Here is a 23,469-nt window from a genome sequence, read left to right on the forward strand (position 1 = left end):
ATTGTGATGGTATTATGATTCACTCCACTGCATCAGTTTGCACAATGAAGCCCTCAGGGGTTAATATGGGAGAAGGGGTTTTTAAATGGTTTAAAAATACTCCTCAGATCTTTGAACAAATAGGCAGATATGTATTGAAAAAGATTTTTGAAGTGAAGATCTGAAATAATTATCCCTTGGAATCTTGGCACCAGAACAGGCTTCATTGCTAATAACCTGCTCGCTGTTTCTCTAATAAATCCTGCTGTAACTTTCTAAAAGGACCATGCTAATCTGCGACAGTGGTACCTCTCCTACTCTTCTTTTTACTGGCCTTTTTCTCTGTAGCACTTGTCAATGGAAACACTTAACTTGCAAACACTTGTTATGAATTACTGTAGGATCGTTAGTGGGGCACATTGTCGTTCAAGACTTTTTTCTTCAAAGAAAGACACATAGCACTCAATCATTCTCTCTCTCTCTTTTTTGTTCCCACAGAAAATGAAGTATGAATAAAGAAATACAAATTTTATGTGGTGCAGAAATGTAAGTTTAAGGAAAAAAAAAGAAAAAAAAAAAGACACCTATTAATCTGGATAAAGCCTGAAATCCCTTTCTGGATAATGAAATCAATTTGTAAAGTGATATTAATATATCTACTACTTACCAAAATAAGTCCCGAGATTAATGAGGAAGTGCCTGTCAGGGCAACGTAGAACTTGGGGGTTAATGTGTTCAAAAACATACTCACTGAAAAAGAAAAGAGAGGAAACCATGAGTACAAGAGCAAGACATGTTCTCCACATGCGTCCCCTCCTCCTCCCAACTGCTCTCCAAATTCAGATAAGCTATAACCTTAATTCTGATAAAGAAGACAGTTTAAAGAACATTCAGTTCCATCTGCCTAACACGTGATAAAGCAGAGCATCAGACTGCCACATGCAGAATTTTGTTTTCACAATAGAGTCAATCACAAGGCATTGGAAACAGTTGCACACATGTTTGTGTCTTTCCTATTCCAGTCAGTGCTCCACTGACACCGAGTTCAGGATTCCCCATGAAATACAGAAGACATTTTATTATCTGCCTTTGCTACTCCATTGCAGTTAGAAATCTTAGGGGTCTCAATGTCCTGGATTCAACATCATCTCAATGTCCTGTATGTTCTTGGTGAAACTATCTGAACAAATTTTTAAAAGCGTTTTACTTCTCATTACCTTTGTTCCTCACTTATAAAGTAGGAGATAATAGCATTTCCCTAACTCATTCCACTGCATTAAAGTTGGTGAACCGCTTTGTATGACAACAGTGAATAAATGCATAAAACAGATTAGGAAAAGACATAACTGGCTTTCTGGTAATTAAGGGTGAAAATCATGATAGCTGTCCACATAATCTGAAATCTAGGGCAGAAGCAAAGCCAGGCAAGCTGCAAGGAATGGCAATTCCATCTGTATGGGCTTCTGGAAATTCAAAGGGCTCTTCTAGTCATGTCACATTTTGGAAGCTGCTGAGAGAATCACCAGGTAGTCGAGTTCAGCCCCCTATTGAAAATCCCTATGGCCTTATGAGAATAAAATAATGTTTTTATAGGTTTTGGATCACTCTACAGAAGCTACTAGAGAGAACTGGAGCTCTTCCACTAAATTCTGGATGTTCAAAAACTCTCAGCTTCCAATCACCTCCATCTTCCACAATTGAAAACATTCTCTATTAAACTACATGGAGGGTTAGAATGCCTTCTGTAAAAAAACCTACTGGTCTCATCCTTAACCAGTGCCAAAGTATTTATCATACATATATACATATATGTGTATACATGCATATATATTTATACATATACATGCATCCATGACTGAAGAGGGAACTAACAATAGTTAGCAGGTAAGTTTAAAAGGCTGGTAGCAGACTACCCAACAGTCATTAAAAGATGCTGATGAAAGCCCTGGATATGTAGGTGGGAGGCCCTCAGTTCATTTTGTTCCCTTTAGAAATGACACTTACTGAAATTAAATAACATGGAGCCAAAAAATGAAGAGAAGACAAGAACAGCAGAATACAAATCATCAAACATATGATTAATTTTCCGTGACCAGTAAAACAGAAAATTGTTTTCCAGAAATGCATCACTAAAAGAGATTGAAACCCTGCAATTCAGCTGCTTTGTTTGGGTTTTGGCTGCATGTTTTCTTTATTTTTTTCTTGAAAAAGTCATAAACTGTTAAAATGGAAGTGTCATTTTCTGCTTCACTGGAGTGGCATTAAGCACCAAGCTGATATTGTAAAGAACTAGTTTAGTGGTTTTTAATTCTATCATTCATTTTCTTTCACAAATGAGGTGGATGCCAGATTCTCAGCTAGTGTAAATCAGCATAACATCCCTAATTTTACTGTGTGCAACACAGCTACACTGATTTATGCCGGCTCTGGCTCAATAGTTGGGACTTTCCCACATCTTATTTCTTTTTTTCTGTTCCCATTCTTTCTTCCTTTCTTTTTTTTTTTTTAATGTCTAATACAAGCCGACTTTGAAATACTAGTTCCTGCTTTCTCGAGCCCCAGTACCTGCTAAGAAGGAAGAGGAATGGAGAGACTGAAACAGCTTTGGCTTCTACCAACCACCATGTGTCCTTCAGAAGAAACATTCCTCATTCTGGAATGCAAACATAAGCCAGAGACATAACCAAACTGTGTCACTGGGGAAATTTCAGACTGCCAGTGAAACTACTTCTGCTTAGGTCAGTGTGTTCCTGAGAGACAATATGCTATGATGGGGCATAGATGTCCATGCCCCCCATGTAGCACAGTGCTGCTGCAGTGCCAACAATAACATGAAAAGCCAGGCAGCAGGGGACTTTACAGAGGTGCTTTCTCTTACATTCCTCTGCCATAGCTTCACAGCTTATGGAATGCTGGAATTTTTCCTATTAAACTGGAAAATTTTTCCCATTACCCTGGAGGAAATTTGATTTCCAAAATTGTGAAGCCACCTAAGCCTCCTGTGTTTTAGAAGATTCCACAAGAGGATATCCACTGAATAAGGATACAGTCTATACGCTTTAAATTCCTATTGCCTGTTTCCCTAAGAAATGCTGCAAAGAGAACAAAGTTTCTTAAGCAGTGATGAGATACTCACTTATCATTACTGACTGCCATCAATAAAATTCCCTTTGGGAAATGCATCCCCATTTGGAAGAGCCCTCACAACAAATGAGCTCCATGGAGCTCATCAATGGAGTAGAATGAATGAGGCTCTTAAGAAATGCTGTTAGCTTTTCTCTGCGACCACTCTTTTACAAGCAATGTACACTGATTTATAGACAAAACCTCAGATCTGAACAGAAATAGGATTTTATTTAGCTGTCATTACTGCTTTCTTCTTTGCTTGCATGTATACTGGTGCTCCTTTATGCTCTACTATAGGCTGCTACAATTCATCACTTTTACAGCTTAGTCATGGGAACTGGCAAGGTGAACAGGTACGATGCTGGATGCTTTTAGACTGTATGGGCCAGACTCCCAGCTAACTGGAATAGCTCAGCTGATTTGCTACAGTTGTACTCAGCTACCAGAGTTGCTTATCTGGACTGTATCTTCCTAATCCTTTTGCCATTCTTCTTCCCACTCATTAAATATAAGAATCTTCTGCTCCTTTATGAAAACTATCAACTTCTGCCAATTAATTACCCTCCCAGTTCCTTTGTCTCCATAAATATTATTAACAAAACCAAACACTTTCTAATAAGCAACATATCTCCAAAACAGTAAAACTAAGCACGGAGGTTCTGTGGTCAGACTATTTTTAATCTGAAGTCAATGAGAATTCAGTCATTGTTTCAGTGGAAACTACACCAAGGCCTAGTTCTCATAATATTAATCCCAAAAGTAAAAATCAACCCACTTTTGGGTTATCTGATATATATCATTATCCAGAAGTGAGCATTTCTTTACAATCAGCATTCTGACACTGGAGAAATCACTATCACACCCAATGTCTCTGTCCTGTAATGGACTCAGGTTTCCTTCAGTGTGTTGCAGTAAACTAGAGCCATTAGATAATGCCAAGTGTCCATCTGCCTAAATTTGGATAGCAGTATTTTTCTTATCTATTTCATTTGATGAAGTAGCAGGATTGAAGAGCAGAGAGAGATTTCTGAGAAAAGAGAGCTGAAGATACCAGAAGATGGCTGCAGAATAAAGAAGCCAAGTAGAATCAGCAGCAAAAGGTGGTACTGTATGTCCTTTCCTCTGAATTCATAACATGCCAGTGTATGCCTAATTATTTCTGTCCGCAAAGGGAAGATGGTGCAGTTATTCAGCTAGGAGTATCATCTCTTGTCTGTAACTTGGTAGGACTTTAAAAGAGCAACTACTGAGTATCTAGAGAAAGAAACTTGCCTGATGTTCCTACAGTGCCAACTCATTTGAAATTACTGTCAAATCCCAATTATTTCCACAGGCTTCTGATGATGAATGATTTATTTTAGGTGTGTTAGTAGAGATGATGGAATACAGTACAGCCTCTTTTGTTTTTTTTTTAAAGAAAACCAGCATGACCTATAAATGCTGTCTAAACAAGCCACGCATGTCTGCTTGTAAGAGGCTTCTGGCCATACAAATACCAATCACCCTCTTTCTTCCCTTCTCTTTATTGCTTTCATATTAATCATGCTTGAGTCATCCAGAATAAGGCACTATTTACATTTCCAAAGGTGCCTAAGTTACATAGGTAAATCATTCCATCCTATTGTATAATATCTAGAGAAGGACTGTTATTTCGTTGTTAACTGTACATGCTCACAGAGATGAATTTACATCCTATACAATTCATGGCAGACAAGCTAAAAAAGCGCACAAGTCATATCTAATATTCCCTATTGAGGCTAATCAAAAGAGGTGATTGAAATGTTCTTGAAAGCTGATGCCATTTCATTCCCATTATATATGTTATTCATTGCCAATACTCGTGATTCATTCTCACCATGGGAATAAACAACAGAGGAAAATCCAGATATTTTTCAAGCAACAAAATCCTCGAATTATGTAAAATGTATCACTCAACATGATAAAACACTATGCTGCTCTAAAAATTTCCTCAAGGACTTGAGGCATTCACATTTCAAGCATGTGAGGAACCACAGTAGGAGGGAAATACTGGGGTTAAATTGCTCAGGGTATCATCGTGTTGCTTTATCAGTTAATTACATTAGAAGATCATTAGGGGAGGGAGCACTGCAAACTACCTACAATTCCCACATGTGGATCTACTAAAATGACAGCTCCATTACCTACTTCTGAATGTGAGGCTATGTAGCTTGCCCAGTAAGGTGCAAATAAAAATCTAATTGCAATGTTACTTTAACCATATACACAAACAGATCAAGCAAAGACAGGACTGCATCATTTATGGCACTTCTAAGAGGAAAAATAATTCCCCCAACAGAATGTTATCTTAAAATACAAATAAAATTAAATATATACCAATAACTTAGCATAAATAAAAAGATGAATTGCAGACCCGGAATTAAAGATCAAACATAAACAACAATCCAAATACACTGAAATACACATAAAGGCACAGCTCTTTTTGTGCCAGTATCTCTGCTCCTAAGTGAGACAAGGTTTCTGGGTACAGTAGTAACTTTTATAAGAACAAACAGCCAGAAAACAGAAAAGCTTATAGTCACAGAGCCCTTCTAGTGCATTACTGGTCCTTAAGTTATTATGGCTAAAATATGTGCGTCCCTAAGAAATTTCGCTGCACTTTCTGTCTCCGTCCTCCATAATACTTGCTTGGTATGCAGACCAATGCAAATTCTTGCAACACTAGTGCCATGAGCCCAAATCCTTTAGAGAGGCAAAAAGCTAAGAAACCTATCGTTGAAGACCTTTGACACAGCAATTCAGCTTCTTTTTACTGCGACCATCCACTCAAGCTGATGTTCAAACATGGTACAGAGGATGAGGCAGTGACCGGCTCATTTCACAGGGGCCTCAGCATGGATTAATGCAGGCCCCTGATTCAAAGTTGTTGCAGCAGTGAAGAGCTCTTCTACCAAAGTGTCAGCAAAGAGGGCAAAATAAAGTTCAATAAACTTCTTTTAATAAACGTATAACATTCCCCTCTCTGAGTACAAAGCACTGCATACACTTGACTTTGAACTATTTATACATAACCTTTTTGAAGACTCTAACCCATCCCTCGTAAGAATGTTAACAATACACTTTGGGGAAAACATGCTAGGGTCAGGCTGAATTACATGTTATACTATGATGGCCTCCAGCTCAACAGAAATACAAACCCCACTAGATGTAATGCTAGCCCAGGGTATTGTCTCAGAAAAAAATATCTTTTACCATTTACCAGGGTTTTCCCTGGGAAACTACTAAGATTTTTTTTTTTAACTTCTTCAGACTTCCTGAAGAAATTACCAAAGAAGAAGTAAGCATTCAAAAGTTTAAGAATGCTGCAGAGTGAGTTTCATTTTTACTTGTTGCAAACGCTACACAACTTCCTTCTATAAGGCCTTCGTGCAGATCTGTTTTCAAAACTTGAAAAAAATTGTCACTCAGAAACAAACATGTGGCCGTTCCAGGCAGAAACAGCTGGTGTCTGTGCTGTGCACAAGGAAATCCAGATGCCCACTCAGTTTGTTCAACCACCTACTCTTGTCCTAAAGGCATGAGGCTGAATGAGAGTCACGTTCAGACGTCCGGAGCCTAAGCTAATGGCCAGTGAAGTTGTCCGTTGCTCTCAGCGAATGCTGGATCAGAGCCCAGGTAAGAGAAAATGGTGACGTGCCAAAAGCTACCTATTACTTCAGATAGATAATGAATTCTGATTAACTACATAGTTGTGCATCATCAAAGTTCTGCCTTACAGATATTTCTAATTAGTGAAATAAAACTTTCTGAAGACCACCACACTCTCTGTTCCACATTTCCACATCTTAAATGTAGGTTTTCCCTTTCAACAGAATACCTTTACCACGATAAAAAGGGAGAGCGAGCAGGGATGGTCTATTCTGGAGAGAAGTTGCATATCATCGGAGAGGCTTTCAGCACAAAGCACAGCCCAAAGAGAAGAGCGAGCAGAAGGCAATAATACAGTACCAGCTCCAGGTCAAAAACATTCAAGTTCATTTACTTAAAACTGAAAAATAAAAAATTTTGAAGGTTACAGGTGACGGCAATAACATTTTCTCCACTTTGTGACCCAGTGGCCCACTGAGCAAATTATATCCAGCACAGAAAACTGAAACAAATCTTAGCAAATGCAGTCCATCTTTTCCCAAACAACCCTGCCTGAGGATTGCTAACAAATTCAATTGAATCATTCTCCTCAACATTTTAACACAGTAAATATCTGAAAACCAAGGTGACACAATGATAAGCACTGGCCTGCTTTTCAACACCAGGTCTATATTCATGTTATAATGTCCAAAAGTTATCAGATCGGTCAAAATCCTGTCTCAGAGTGTGCATTAACAATTTAGCCTGTTAGACATCAAGATCGCTCATCCCCACTGAGAATAATATACAGGGAAACATAATTGATAAGAGACAAGAGCCATCACAGAACAGAGGGCAGAAGGACATACAGGTGAATCAAGGAAACCAGATCTGGAAGACAAAAAACCCACTTAGACGCCACTATGACTTGGGAAAGGGAAAAGAAATGAAAACCAGATTAGAGATAGACAAGTATAATACAGAGATGAGTTAAAAGAAAATTAAAAACTGCAATGGCGATAAAAGTAACATGCATAGAAAGAAGATGATAGAGACAAGAACAGCAAAAGCAAAAAAGACACACAAGAAATGACATATGCGACATGAATGTAAATAAAGGCTATTTTTACTTTAGCAAAAGATGGTTTGCAATTCAGAAGTATCTTTTCACTGGGAGAAATAAGACTGCCAACAATAACAGCTTTGGTCATTCAGGAAGAGATACCGTCAACAAGTTATTCCTTGGTATCAAATACACCCCAAAGCCTTGTCTCACAAACTAAGGCACCTAACAGAAGATGCCACTAAAGATTCCCATTCCCATTCTCAACTATATTTTCCCAGAGTAACCTGCGAAGGTCAGCTGCTACACTTTCCCCCAGAACAGGCAGGCTGGACATAAAAGTACAGGATGCACTACACCCACCCCAAGAAAAATGTCCTGTCTTGTGAATTTAAACACTAAAACCAACTTAGGATAGCGAGATTCAAGCACAGCTTTTTGCTATTGCATTTGTCTGAGATCATGAACTCCCTACCTCGTGGATTTGGGGAGAATAAAAGTATGGATAAAAAAAGATCAACCTTCCCCCATGAAAGCAGCTATTATAATGCAAATTTGCTGCCATATAGTTGCCCCTGCCAAGGGACAGGGACATTCCCTCTTGCTCTCACAATGCAGTGGTGACATGAGTTAATTACACAGCTCCTGTTAATTGCAGAGCACGATGCATGAACACCAAGATTTGTTAATATATTGGCAGAAAAAAAACCATTTAAAAAAACCCCAAAAACAAAACCAAAAAACCCCCCGAGCATTTCCATTTAAAGAAAAAGAAAATGAGGGAGAAACCATTTCCTGGGCTTTTACAGCCCTCAGCTGTCAAAGATTGAACTCCTGTGCATTTCTTTATGACCACTACAATGTCCTAACGCTAAAAGCAGACTCCTGGTATTAATAATGTACAAGTGGAAGGGAGGAACTGGGCCAAATAAGAATGAGGCACAAAGGATGAGCAATGACGTATTGAGTAGAGATATTAATATCTGGATTTTTTGAGCTGTGGATGTGTAAAATTGGGTTGTTGCTTGGTTCTTAAGTCAAATTCTCTTGCGACACTTTCAACATCAATTCTTCTAAAATCAGGTTGCTTGCAAATTGATTTGAAACACTGTTGTTATACACATCGCCCCTGCAGATTTTAAAGTTTCAAGAAACCTATGAGTCCTTGTCTTAATTTTTACTTCAGTGTTGCACTGCACGAGGAAGCGCTCTCTCAGATTTGTGATGGGGGATTTCCTTCACTGTGCAATGGTACAAGGTGTCATTGTAGGCAGAACCAGTCCAGATACCGGAGAAGGCACCTTCACAGTTAGCTTGTGGTTTCCTTTTCTAATCACACACATATCAGCATGTGTGTGTATCAGCAATTTCCCCAACACAAAAGCAGGGGAAATCCTGATGTGATGCTACAGTCAAATGAGGATGCATTCCCCGATGGTCTCCCATGTGACTGCAGGGTATCACCGTGTAGAGACATCTTCTACCTTCTTTCAGATGCACACTTGTAAGAAAAAGCTGAGATCTTCAGAGTACAGCTGTTGGACAGTTTATGAGGTAGATGATTTTAAGGCTTCTAAGTCTTCAATTTAAGGCACACAGCAATTGGGCTCACTGAAAATCAATACTAATGCACTTCATTGCAAAAATGTACCTAAGAACTGCAACAAAATTACCGTATTCTCCACTCTGCACCCCAAAGTGTTCAAACAAATCTGTATTTTATAATTATTCTTAACATCAACTAATCATTCACGCAACTGAACTGATAAACAGCTTTATCCAGTTTGGACAGGCACTGTTTGTGAAGTCAAATCTACACCTTAACTGTCGCTTATTCTGAGGCATTACACAGATTTATGTGGTTTAGCCTTTCAAAGCTGTATTAAAACAAAAGCCAATTACTAAACCTCATTATCTGGAATCATTTAAGACAATTAATGGCTTTTGTTCCAAGTGCCAGATCAGCACAGTTCTCTCAATGGAACAGGGTAAGTTTTGCCCTCTTCTTTCATGCAACACTCAGGGAGGTAAGAGCTCCATTAAATCTTTTTGATTTTGGTTCATTAGCTGTCTAAAGAATACCCTAAACTAAAAGTTTGCCACAGTGATTAATTCCAATGCCACAGATAACAAAGGCTAATCTACTCTAGAAAGACAAATCATGCAAAGAGTTTTCACCACCAACTACTGGCATTCCACAAAAGAGAAAATATCCCATGGGTTCCTATTATCCAGGAACGCTAAGACAAAAAGAGGCACATGAATAAAGCACCCTCGGCTGCCTTGCAGCCTCCTTTTGTGCCTCCTTTTGTTCCGGGCAGGATTTGATATGAGTGCTAAACCTACAGATATGAGCAGTGCTGCATCTTCCATCCTTGCTTGTGTGTTGCATTCATAGGCATACAAAGATGAGGATCATCATGTTTTGTGCATCCAAAAAAATCATCTCAGCAATGAAAAAAATTCAATGTGGCTGAAATTTGCATCTTGGCTGAAATTTTTACTATTTTTTCAGATACTTTTTTTTTTTTTTTTTTTTTATTCTGGAGAAATATTCTGTTCCAGACATTTCTGTTCTAACCTGATAGCCTCACTCTATATAGCACATCTATTCCAAGAGTCTCTAAGATGCTGATCTCTTCACATACAAGAAACTGCAAGGTGCTTCTTGGAATGGAGGTGATTGGAAAACATTTTCATAATTAGAGCTAGCAACCTCCTGAAAACTCCCTGGAGATCTACAATAGCTAATATCATTACCCTGTCACTGAAAACTCATCTATGCTTCCTACTTACAAAATCAATGGGGTGTTCATGCCTTTTTTCTCCTATGAGAAGTTTCTACCTGTGATAAATTTCTATATTAGGCAGGGATTTTTTTTACAGTAATTGATAGTCTAGGTAATATGGCACAAAAAGAAGGGGAAAAAGAATTTTCCATCGAGTGTGTTTCATTATTCTTATGTATCTAGTAATCAACTTTCCCCTTCAAGGCATCTTAAAGCTAAGTGACTCACACAGTAATTGCACCAAATGGAAAAGAAGACAAGTTAAGTAGAAAACTTTTACCTCTTTGCCTCCATTTTGGGGTGTTTCAAAGAAAGCATAGCAGCAGGTTTGACAAGTGCTGTATAATTTCCATTGTCTACTAGTCTCTCGGGACACCCAAAACTTATTAAAATGGAAAAGGCTCTGCGGTAACTCTGTAGACAGAACTGCAATCTGCATTCAGGACCTGACTGATGAGGAGACAAACTTCAGGGGAGGATTTTGCATAATAAAGATTTTCAGTAGAGTAAGCTCCAGAGAAAGAATTTCTAACCAAATGCACAGAAAATGGCGCAGCAGAGACTGAGGGAGCACCCCTCTCACACAGCCTTACAGATGTATAGCCGGATGTATAGACTTTTAAAACACAATCATCTTGTTGCTGGCATGATCCTCCTGTCCTTATAGGCAGTGAGTCTCTCTCCAGTGCAATTTCCTCCAAAGGTCTCGCGTGCCCGCTAGACAAAACTGGACTGTCTATAGTTTTAAAGCTCGTTTTGTTTCATGAGAGGACAAATAAAATGCCACTTAGACTACCTCACTGACATTAACAATAATGATGTTATTTGATTTAGCCTTTGATGAAATCCCAGGAGAAAAGGCAGCGCAAGACACCCACTATTTTCCTTACTGAATATTTGATGGTTTTAATTCCAAACATGGGCTGTGGCTGACCTGGCTGAAAGCAACTGTGAAACAGCATTCTGACCAATAGAGTCTTCCTCAGTTTTCCTTTCTTCTGTTTAAAATTAATTGATCTTTTCAGAGGTGGGTCTCCTCATGAAGGCAGGAGGGACCACAGACGAAGTGGGGCAGGACTTGCAGGCAGAACTCAGCGGGGCTGCGTTAGAGCCGTGCAGAACTGCCACTCGTTCCTGCTCAGGAACACCGCACAAATACACTAACCCCAGCACTCTGTGTTACCCACCAGCTACTGACAGATCTCTTTTCCTCTAAAGTCTAACAGCATGGAGAGAGAAGCAAAAAATGCAAGACTAAATTAGCCAAATGCAGCATACCTGATAGAGGAGAAGCTTGCATGAGAAGTAACAAACACCTGCACGGGACTTACTATAACCTGTGTTCTCATCCCTGTTGTGGACCCAGTCAAATACTGTATTGGCTCTAACTTGAAAATTCAAAGCTGTGTTTGGAAGTTCCCATCTTTAGGGCCAGCCTAGAAGCTGTGAAAGTAAATGCCCATTTACCTGTCTGAATTCTCCAGGTGGACATCAAGAAGCTGAAGAATGTACCCCCACATTTTAGTAAATAACTCTGGGGCAACATTCTGCATGTCACACCTTATCAAACTACAGCTGGATTGCAGATACTGTGATGCAGAAAGCAGCTTAACAACAACAACAACAACAACAAAGTATTTCTCTTTGTGATTAACAAGCTATGTCTTGTTTTTTGCACTGGTTTTTGCGCATTGCCCTGTGAGAAAGATGCTGAGCTAAATGGAGGGCATGCCAGAAGCACGGCCAGTCAGCAACGCTGCCCTTCCCTTCCACAGCATCATGCCAATCAGGGTCTTCAACAGGCAGGTAATGCCTGAAGAACCTCTTTGCAAGTTCCCCCCTTGACTCTGACTTGACCTATGGGAACTCCGAGTTCCTCAAAAATCAGGCCAAGATGGCTCAAATCAAATGTCTGCAATCAGAAACTGGTTTTGAAAGTCTGGCCAGGCAGGCAGTGAGTCACCGAAGTGAGACGAACTTCAGGAGCTCGGCTTTTCATTCTCCAGGGGGTGGCAAGACCTGAGCACTGAGCAAACCTGGTGACCGATTGCCTGTACTCATTTCCGAATGTGACGGAACGCTACTTTGCCACTGCACCCAGTGACCAGAGAAGGCTATGCTGCAAAAGCAGCCCACCAAAATGCTGTGATTTTCTTGCATCTGCTTGTTCCTCTTCTGTTCACATTAGTATATCTAGGACTAGTAACCATGGCTATGTTAATCCTCAGATACTGGTGGTTAATTATGATAATCACTGCATTGGGATTTTTTCTGCTGTCCTTTAAGTTGACCTACTCAGATCACTAGGGAAAAACTGTCTTTGAAGCTAAAACTTACCAGGGTTTCTCTTAATGCAGTAGCAAAAGTTTCTGGAATTTTTGGGGGGCTGGGGGGTAATGTCAGCAAAAAGATTCAACAACCAAGGGACCTCACATCCACTCCCAGGTTTTCCTAGACACGCGGTTAGGAACTAGCTTCTCTGGCCCTTGAGGAAGAGCAATAGGAAAGTGATCTCCAAGTGTGTGGCACACGGAGCTGATTGCCCTCTGAAGACACACAGCTGAATGAGCAACTGCTTCAGTAGAAAAATCCAGAAGAAAACTTTGAGAATGGCAGAATACCAAAATCAATACAGCGATAGAGTCAAAGCGCGCTCTGGTACAGAAAACTCAAAGAGGGAACGCAAAATTATTGTGGTAGACTACTTAACTTAATGCTTTCCAAAATGCTACTTGGCTCAGAAACAGAGAGATTCGGAACCTGCTAAGTGTGTTTAAGTGCTTGAAATTGTGGCATTTAAATGACCAACAAAACCCTTAATGCTCATTATTCAAAGCACGAAATACCACAGAGAGAAGGGCAGCTGACTTTCTGGCTAGAAGTGCCCATTAGAGAGATGCACTTAGGGATATATAATACCGAAGCAACACGGAATTTGCAATAAAGTTTGGCTTCTGCTCCCAGCTTCATGGCTGGCTTGCCTGCGAGTCTTTCAGTGCAGTGTTTTGGGGCTTGGGTTCCCTGCCTGTGCTTTGGGAAGAGACCTAAGTAACATTTTGTGTGCAGAAGCAGCAGAGATCTTTGCATTTATTTATAGCTCCCCTGTTGTTTTCTTCACTTACATGTAGCACCTTCCTAAACACCAGCAAAGTCAATTGTTCTGGCCTTCTCCAAGGACTGTTTCTGGTAGTGTCACCCTCTAAACTGAGAAGGCATTACAGAAAATAGCTGATCATGTCCAAAGCAAGATATTTTGTGTTTTCCAGCAGACCTGATCTCGGTCCAGCCTGTCGCAGGACAGCACGGCAGTCTATGCTACGGTGGTCTGTGAAGCAGACTTGCCTGCTCTCACTATATAAAGGGGCTGGAAGATGAAGCTTTGATTAGAACAAAAAACTAACACAGCTTCGCAGCCTTAAAAACTCCCTACAGCAGTGAAAGTGAATGCTACATATAACCTACTGTGTTTGGGCTGGACCTCCCTGGTTTTGGCTACCATCTCCCCATTTTCTTTGTTACTTTGTAAAAAGAAAAATAGCTCCCAAAAGGAGGTTCCTCTGAGCTCCAGCAACATTAGCACTATTAAGGTAAGGGTCCCTTGAAGAGCTCTTTTTTGTATTATGCAATTAATATTTCAGATGGTGAAGAGCTGCCCCTGAGCGGAAAGATCCCGAACTCTGAAAATCAGTAACATCATCAGTCGGGCATCCAGGAAAACCATCTGAGCTTGTTAAGGCATCGCTGCGTGAAGGGAACGGTGCGATGCCCGAATACGTGCTACAGCTCGCCAGCAAAGCCAAGCCCAGAGTTGATACTGGCAGCAGAAGCCAAAGGCAGGAGATGCCAATAGGTCTGCGAGCTTGAAATGGTATCAAGAGATGTTACCATTTTGTAGCCGTGTTAAAAAATGTACTTGGCTGACATGCAGTGGGGCAGGATTTCTTTCCTTGTGCATGAATGCATCAATAAAGAAATACTAAATTAACCCTTTCCCAAAAGCATTCACAATTTTCTCAGTGAAGCGTAATACTAAAAAAAAAATAATAAATAACTGTTTTTGAAAGCCCAGGGTTTTTTCCCCATTAACAAGTCCTTTGCCCTGAAGACATCTGATTTTTAATAAATAAATCCAATCTTCTTTTACCTGGGAGTTATGAACATGGCTTTGTGGAAAAAATGGACCTCCTGAATTGGAAATGTGTAATACGTTTCTGGACTTCTCCAAAATGGTGGTTTCCTTTTGCTGAGCAGTAAGACTCCTGAGGAAACTACTCCAGGTTTGTTACTCACGAATTACACTCATAATTTGGATAATTAACTAAATGCCAAAGAGTCATTATCTTTTCCCTGAAGCTGTTTTTTTTCTGTAGGAGTTTTCCCAAGTTAATTTCATATTGTTGGTTTTCCCAAGTTAATTTAATACTGCCCAAAAGGTAAATCCTTCAGAGATTAGTTAGTCTCAAACCAGAGCTAGGCAGACAACTTGCAGTGTTTTTTGTTGCAATTTTAAGTACCTTGCTCTTACTGGTTTTCAAAAACAAGGAAACATTTTTAATCCTATGCTTGATTGCTCCTATGAGGCAAAGCAAAAAGGGAAGGCAAGAGGACATTGTTTAGAAAAACAAAGCTCTCTGCCCCATCTGCCACTCTCACTGCTGTCAATGCCGTTCAGCTGCGAGAAAACGCCGACTGCATCGATACACGTCAGGAGACTTGAAGTGCCACAAATTGCCGCAGACACTTCTCCCATAATGAAGTTTTGGGAAATGCAGGCGAATACTATAGAAGAAGCAATGCTAGATGAGCATCGCTGAGGCAAAATTACAAGTAAACACGTAGCACAGAAGTTTAAATGAATAATTAAAGCAAACCCTTCTGAGTTACAGCGTGCTGCCTGGGTGTTTGAAAACAAGCCCCCGAGGAGTGGTTAAGGAGAGGGCTCTTCACTGAAGTGGCCCAGGAGGTTCTCGGGGGCTGGAGAACCTCCCCGGGGGCTGGAGAACCTCCCCGGCATGCAGAGCACACCGATACCGAGCGGCGCAGCTTGCCTTCGGCTGGGCTGCAAAGGCGAAACAGAATTTTTATCCTGCAGTTTCACACTTATTTCATATGGAACCAAGCAATTTCTGCCAAATCCTTACCAGTAAGGCTGAATAAGCAGAAAAAAGAAAGGAAAATCAAGAAAATGAAACAAGCCTGGGATTCTCTATTGACAGTCATTAACTGATTCATTAATTTTCTTTCTGGGTAGACCACTGCTGCTTTTACTGTTTTGCCCTGAGCAGACAGAAATTTTTTCACCATGGTTATACTCCTTTTCTTTGAAATGTTTATCACCAGGAGCACTCCACAGAGCTGACAGGGAAAGCACTGAGGCTCTGCTAGCGAGTGGGCTCACTAAGATATTTTGCTCGAGGCCAGCATCAGTGGAAACCAAAGTGCTCTCCATACATCTGATTAGCTGAGGTGGTTGCGTGGGTCAGAAAGACTGAATTATTTGCTCTTCCATCTCTTCAGGGCACACCTGCAGTTTGTAAGAAAAAGCGGCAACTTCTGCTGAACTCTTCAGAAGTGGGTGCTGTTATCTATTCCTGGCAGAAAAGACATAAACAGAAGTTTTGCAGTCTGGTTCCTTCTCCTTTCTAAGGCCAGTCCCAATGCATGCAGATGGGATAGGATAAGATAGGATAGGAGGATAGATCTACTCTGCTTTTTTCAAATGACATTGCAAATTGAAACTAAATTGAGCTAGATGAATAATTTCGAAGTCAAAGAGGAAGGAGCTGCAATGGAGGCAAGCAAGTGCATGCACATCACAGAGATGAAGGCAAGAAGAGGTTTTAAAACTACTGCAGCATGAAGGAAAGCAAAAATGGGCTTGTGAGCTGGAAGCCGGTGTGCTCCAAAGCTGTTTGCTCCAGTAGCGAGACCCTCAGGACAGCTCTACACCCAGTAATACATGCAAGTTATTGACTGCAGTTGCTCAATGGTTTTTAGGCTTACGACCCTGGGCAGCATTTCCCCCCTTCTTTTTCTGAACCAGAAAAATGGGATAATTTACTGTCTTGTTTCAAGGTAAAGGGACATTGTCAGCCTAAAATAATTTAATAGCTTTTTTTTTTTGTTTTCCTCCCGGTGAACAGAAAAAGATTGTGTTGAAAACTGCTGATATTAAATGAGGAAGATAACCTATCTGACTGATGCTAATTTTTTTCCCAATCTGTTTGACTGTAACCTCTTCTGGATGAATGTTTTCAGCAAGATACTTTCTCTATTTGGCCTTTCATACAACAATAAATGAAAAAAAGCCTCCAACAAACTAGATTTCTATTTTGACATATATATTGTTTTCAATTTATAAGTTACAACATTGTGAAAGCCTGTAACAAATGAGAATAGCCATAATTTTGATGAAGATTTTATAAAATGTTAATAAACACCATCTTTTGTACTTGCATCTTTTGTCTCAATGCTCAAAGCACCTAGCAAAGAGAAATTAAGACTCTTCCTAATCCTGCAAAAATAGCCTAATATTATGCCAAATTTCAAACTGACATGATGAGAGCTAAAGGGACCGAGAGGTGCACCCCAAAATTCTGGTTCTCCTTTCTTTGTGCTCATCTTGATGTTCTATTTTTAGATTTCTAGTCTGGTCTGAAGCAGGTTTATAACCCCTTGCAATTTGCCATCATATTTCCATATTTAGTATGTTTTTTTTCCAAGTAAAAAGGACAAATCCAGGAAAAATCTAAACAGATTTCAGTATGTGAATGGAATGAGTGACATTTGGTAAAGAATTAGTGATGTGACTGTAATCTCTTCCAAATGGCATCTTCCAATTAAGTTCAGGTCTCTTACTGTATTTTCCACCATCCTTCCATGAGATTACTCATTCTTCCAGACCTCAACCTCATTTCTGTCTTCAGGCCATCACAACCATAAAAGCTCTGCTACAACATGGAAGATACCAAAACTAGATGTCCAAAAAAAAAAAGCCTCTATAACTCAAAGGAAAAAGGAGCCAGAGTAAGTGACACAACTTCTGCTTCAGAAGGGCTTGCGTGCCTGCAATCTTATTAGTTTTTTCCAACTGTAGCAATTGGTCTGAGGAAATTATCCCCTCTAATAAATTTATTTAGCACTTCAATGTCCTTTCCATCATAGATCTCAAACTGCATTGCTAAACAGTGTGCGTCAAACTGAGCTTTTAGAAGGGGAAACTTACATACAGAGCAGCACTTATAAACGCTGTGTCAGTGGCTGATCTTAGAAGGGAATCACAGGGGAAATCCATCTACCTACCTTGAAACCAGGAGAAGTTTTGCTGCTGACGTTAGCAGGACCAGGATTTCACCCTAGCAATCTGATGCCTCTGCTATTTCCCTGGTAGAGTTAACAACTCCACAAAAATCTCATCCAGATAAAGCCATTTTGCTAATTTTGCCTCCAGAAGGCTGTCATCGTTATAGCAGTAAGCTATGCAGGGGGATAATTAAGTGGTTGCAGCAGGATGCACAGTTCTTGGATGATACCTTTTCCCTTGCACATTGGTTACGATTAACAGTCATACATCGAACAGAAGAAAGCATCATCTGGGCCCTATTTCCAGGCAATAATGATCTTAGTGCACCCAGAAAGATAGACCTGATAGACAAAACCCACCTGTTTCTAAGCCAATTTTGTTATTTTGTACATCTGCTCAGTTCATTTCATTTGGTGTTAATACACTCTGCTTCACAAGAATCTTTTACTAATGAAATAGTTGTTAAAGCATAATAATTTGCTTGATTGATTACTGTTTTCTGTATTGCTGCCTTTTCTGGATATCTGTCATGCTGCAGATGCTGGGAACAAGCCAGTCACCGCAGGGACTTTTCCAAAGAACCTTACTGAGATACAACAGCTCCTTGTTTAAAGAAAGTCCTCTCATGCCACCATGGGGAGCCCAGCCTTCTGCTCCCTTTCGGGCCTTCTTTTTTTTCCTATACAATTTTTATGCAATTTTCATATAGATTTTTATTACACGATTGATGTGTGAATGTAAGCACGTGCATACCTCCATGGAGGGAATGACAAAGACAAAATGGGACAGCCGCAATTTCCTTCTTTGTTTGGGTGTGTTTTGAGGTTGGTTTGGTTTTTTATTTACAGCTTTGATGGTCATTTTCACTTTGCCCTCCGTTTTCATCACCTACCTTCTTGACATTGTCCAACCTAGCGGGGACAGAGCTCTCTTGCTACCAACTGTCTACAGTACTGCTTTAGTGAAAGGAGGGCTGCTTAGTTCCCCTTCTTATCCTCAGGGGATGAAACCTTCATCCTCTTCAACTCTGATATTTGCGGCTGGCTAAGGGCAGTTGGTTAGAAATGAGCCCAGGCATCCTGTACAGTCATTCATGTACCTTCTCTGCAACATATTAGGAAGCACCACGTATTGATTATTTGTACGCCAGTAAGAATCTACAAGTGATTCACAGCAACTAACAAAAAGCTCCCTGCTTCACCACATATCCCAGAGCCTCATACCTGATACTACCTAAAGCCTTGTTGATTCACTTTCCTTTGAGAGTAATACAGAATATGAAGCCAAGGGTATATGTTAAGATTGCTTCAAGCCTTCCCAGTCCTGTTGAAAAGGCAGGAATTTCCCACTTCCTCGGTGCAATTAGGATAGCCAAATCCATCAACCCACGGGGATGTCTCAGGGCTCACAGGGCAGCCCAGAAGCTTTGCTTTGTGATGAAGCTCCCATGGAAATGCCCCTCTCCACCCTAGTTAGGGTGTCAGAAAGACACTCAAGCAGCTGTCTTCTGCATAAGTTTACAGACAGCCTTTTAAGATCACTTAGACATCTTTTACTTAAGCAAAGAAACTAGGAAAAGTGGTCCTCAGATATGTGATCTTTAATAGGCAGGCAGGAGAGAGATGCCTTTATTTATAGCACAGAAAGCCTGAGATGTGTTTGTTTATGTATTCAGCTGTTGGTTTATGTAGCACATGGTGGAAAACAATATATTGAGGGGCCTTTGCAAAAAAGCTTAGAAAGCCAATCCATTTTACTGAGACCTGCAACTGTAGCACTGTAACCACATCTGATAGGTTTATCTCCGAGTATTTTCCTCCAATCTTCCCCTTACTGCCAGCTAGAATCTTCCTGCCTATCTCTACGTGGGATGTTAGCACGACAAATAGATTGGAGACATATCTTTTATTTTCCCAGACTGTTATTCACCTTCAGAGCTTAATTTCACGTCTTGCATCTTCCTGGAAAACAGGCTGGGTGACTAGAGCACAAACACGCTCACACCTTCTTCAGAAGAGATGCTTGAGAAATACAATGATGCTTCTCCAGGCTGATCAGAACTGCTGGTTTTGGTAAAGCTTATTTTCCTTTACGGAAATCTCCTCCTATTAGGAATGGCATGGTTTTCTACACGTTTTATAGAGGGTCTCTGAGAGATACAGATGAAATCATCTAGAGACTTTCTTGGGTCTAAACAGAACATATTTGAAGGTTATACGTCTTTTAGTTAAAAATAATCATGGAATCATAGAATAGTTTGGTTTGGAAGGGACCTTTAAAGGCCATTTAGTCCAACCTCCTGCAAAGAGCAGGGACATCTTCAACTCGACCAGGTTGCTCAGAGCCCCGTCCGACCTGGCCTTGAATGTTTCCAGGGACGGGACATCTACCACCTCTCTGGGCAACCTGTGCCAGTGGTTCACCACCTTCATTGTAAAACATTTCTTCCTTATATCTAGTCTAAATCTACCCTGTTTTAGTTTAAAACCATTACACCCCTTGTCCTATTGCTACAGGCCCTGCTATAAAGTCTGTCCCCAAATAATGGCTCTGTCTATATACTTGTGAGAAGTGTATTGATTTTGGGTGAGCTACAAGTATGAGCAATAATAGCAACCAAAACCACAAAATGTTAGATTAAGACCAACTGTTAGAATTCGAGAGGTCTGATTCCTCACTCAGTGTACTGAGAGAAGCAGCATTTTTTTCCATGGAAGGAACAATAAAATGCAGGTGTGTCCAGTATTTTCAAATGCTTATTCCATTTATAACTGTGTGGCAATTGAAACTTATCCAAACTAGATGAAAACCAAGTAGTTAAATAAGCAAATTATCAGCACATTTTGATGATAAAATGTTTCTCAGGACAGTAAGAAGCAAACATAGATCAAGATTTTAGAAAATACCTTATAATTTCAGAGGTTTAAATTAAGGCACTTTAAAAACTTCTAATTTGAGGAACAGAGCACATCTTCAGTAGGATCCTTTGGAAGGTCTTAGATAAAGCGCTCAATAAAATGGGATTTAAAAAATATCACTGAGAGCTCGTTTAGAAGAAAAAGTAGGGAAGTTTGTCCACGCTAGAACATTTACTGGTAGAAAAGGAAATGCCAAAACCCAACTATCATCACACAACCTCTCCAGCAACAACAAAATCCTTCAACATAAATTCACCATGGATCTGAACAAACCTGACACTGTAAAAGATGGAGAGGGCATGCGAACGCTACAGCAAGATGTGTTACAGCACACCCTGAACCACTGCTTCCCGCTTCAGAAACCCCGCGTGCTGCCATCCGACAATGCCGCGTGAAGATGCTCATGTTCATCCAAGACAGCTGCAAATCCCTATTAAACAGCTTGACAGACTAAATAAATGGCGTACAATGCCCAAGAATGATATTGTTCCGGTGTTACTCCACCAGCTCACTGGAAGCTCTCTCCACTGCCCTATATAGACATGCCCCTCACAGGAAAACCTTAGCTCCATTTATTAAGTGATGAACCCCTTCTGACTCAGTTTGTCCCTCAACCTTTATCTAAAAATCCTGTCTGCAGCGTTTTAGAGCTAACTATACTGCCATATGTCGAATGCCATAAACGGCAGCTGAATCTAATGAGGCCTGTACCGAAAATCATAAAAGAACTCAGATAAAATGTCACATCCACATTTATTTGAAATGTTAAAAACTTTCAGTCTTCCCAGGCATAATTAAAATTTGTGTTCTGTATATGCTTTTCCCCTCTGGAAAAATAATGATCTATCATTTTAAAGGCATCAAAGCATGTTTGTATGATTGCCATCTGACAGATTTCATTAAAGTTGTGTTTCTTTGGAAAATGAGATCTATAATTCTGTTTAATGTAGGACTCCCTCTATGCAATTTAAATGTGTAGACAGTGAGCACATCTATATTTTCGCTCTTTTCTGACAGTAAATCCGTTTCTGGTATTAAAGAGCAATACATTGAAGCAAGTAGAAATGACACTAACTTTGTATGTAAATGACACTAACTTAATGTATGCAATACATATCATACAATGTGTGTGTGTGTGTGTGTGTGTGTGTATTATATGGGGTTTGTATTTAATGGCATTAATTAGTGTCTATCTTACTGCTGTTTTCACAGAGCTGGCTTAATACCTGAAAGGGCGCTTTGCTGCTCAGACCACCCCCGCCCCGATCCATACCTTCAGGACTTTTCGGCGTTCTGTCCTCAAGTGCAACCACGGCAGCCTGCTCCCACACACCGCCGGCCCAGAACGTCAGCCCACCGACGGCCCGCATTCCCGTGCGTACTCATCAGCAGGCCGAGTACCAAAGTAAGAATGACAAACCGAGGTTTTCACCCACTGCCACAGGAGATTCAAGATGTTGTCCCATTCAAATTTGCATGTCTTGCTTACCGAGTGTATTGCAGTCATTAGCTAATCACAGTTCTGCTAATTCCCTATTTGAATGCTCTTCCATTTAGTACCTCCTGCGGTGACTGTAACTACATTCCAGGGCTCATCGGCGGGTAAAGTCAAATGACACGATAAGAAAAGAATAAGATTAAAGCAAGTTTTCAACTCTAAACGTCAAATATACAAGGATGTACTGTGAATTTGCGCCAAACGAGACTGTCGTTCTTTATCCTATAGTTAGCTACCTATAGAAATTGTCCTTTCTATTCTTTTCCTTATAGCTGTTGGTTAAATTATTATGCTCTGGTCACTTACTATACTGAACAGTAGGAAAAGGGCATATCGAGATAAAGGATGCCAGAACCTGAGGTAACTTCTACAAACATAAACCCGGATTTTCAAAACAGCTTTCTTCCAATGGCCCTGAGGCAAACCTGGCTCACAATCTGGAATCTTTTATTTGTATTTTATTAGTATTATTCAGAACTATTACTAGTCGCAATATCTATTAATAATTATTAATAATCACCATTATCATTTTGATCACAGGAACTACAGCCATCTACATGGGATCAAAAATACACTTGCATCCTTCAGAGGGTTTTCAAGGTTTTGCACGCGGATGACACTACTTCAATCACAGGACAGCCACATAAATAAATAGAAATAGAAAATATTTATATTTATATCTTATATAAGTATAATGCAATGTGGAAACTAATGTTTTTTCCTGACAGTAGCTGGTTCTGTTTTTCCCCACCAAGGGAGGACGTGGAGTTAAGGTTTAGTCCATACAGGGTTGAGAGAGAAGAATTTGTTTTGGATCAGGGGGAAATAAACGATGAAGGAGTCTAGAAGTGTCATTATATTAATACACGACTTTGAATACCTACGGGGAAGGCACAGGCAGCAGCTGCGCTCAGCGTCTCCCCTTCTCCCTGTGCCGAGTATAATTATAGACAGCAGCAACAGATGTTGCCAGCAAGCTTAAAAAGGAGGAAGGGAAGTGGTGGGAATGGAATTGCAGTGTCATATAAAAAAAAACGACAGGAGGAACACCTGAAAACGCAGTGGCTTTCTCTCCCCCAGACAGACCCGCGGCAGCAGTGTGTATCTCCCACTGCAGTTAAACAGATGGTTGCAAAGGCTGTAACGGCACAAAGATCACAAAATATCCCGCAAAGCCATAGAAGGAA

General features: G+C 40.3%; 1 protein-coding gene across 7 annotated transcripts in view; it reads right to left on the reverse strand.

Moving 5' to 3' along the window:
• Positions 1-23,469, reverse strand: part of ST7 (suppression of tumorigenicity 7) — a 154,637-nt gene that overhangs the window by 72,093 nt on the left and 59,075 nt on the right. For all 7 annotated transcript variants that reach the window (XR_007507644.1, XR_007507643.1, XM_049813831.1 and 4 more), the window contains exon 2: positions 647-729. Coding sequence is in view for 4 of the 7 variants with exons in the window: in XM_049813831.1 (XP_049669788.1) it covers positions 647-729 (83 nt within the window). In the remaining 3 variants the exon portion in view is untranslated. The remainder of the gene's footprint in view (positions 1-646; positions 730-23,469) is intronic.

This window comes from Accipiter gentilis, chromosome 11 (genome assembly GCF_929443795.1).
Source record: "Accipiter gentilis chromosome 11, bAccGen1.1, whole genome shotgun sequence".
NCBI lineage: Eukaryota > Metazoa > Chordata > Aves > Accipitriformes > Accipitridae > Astur > Astur gentilis.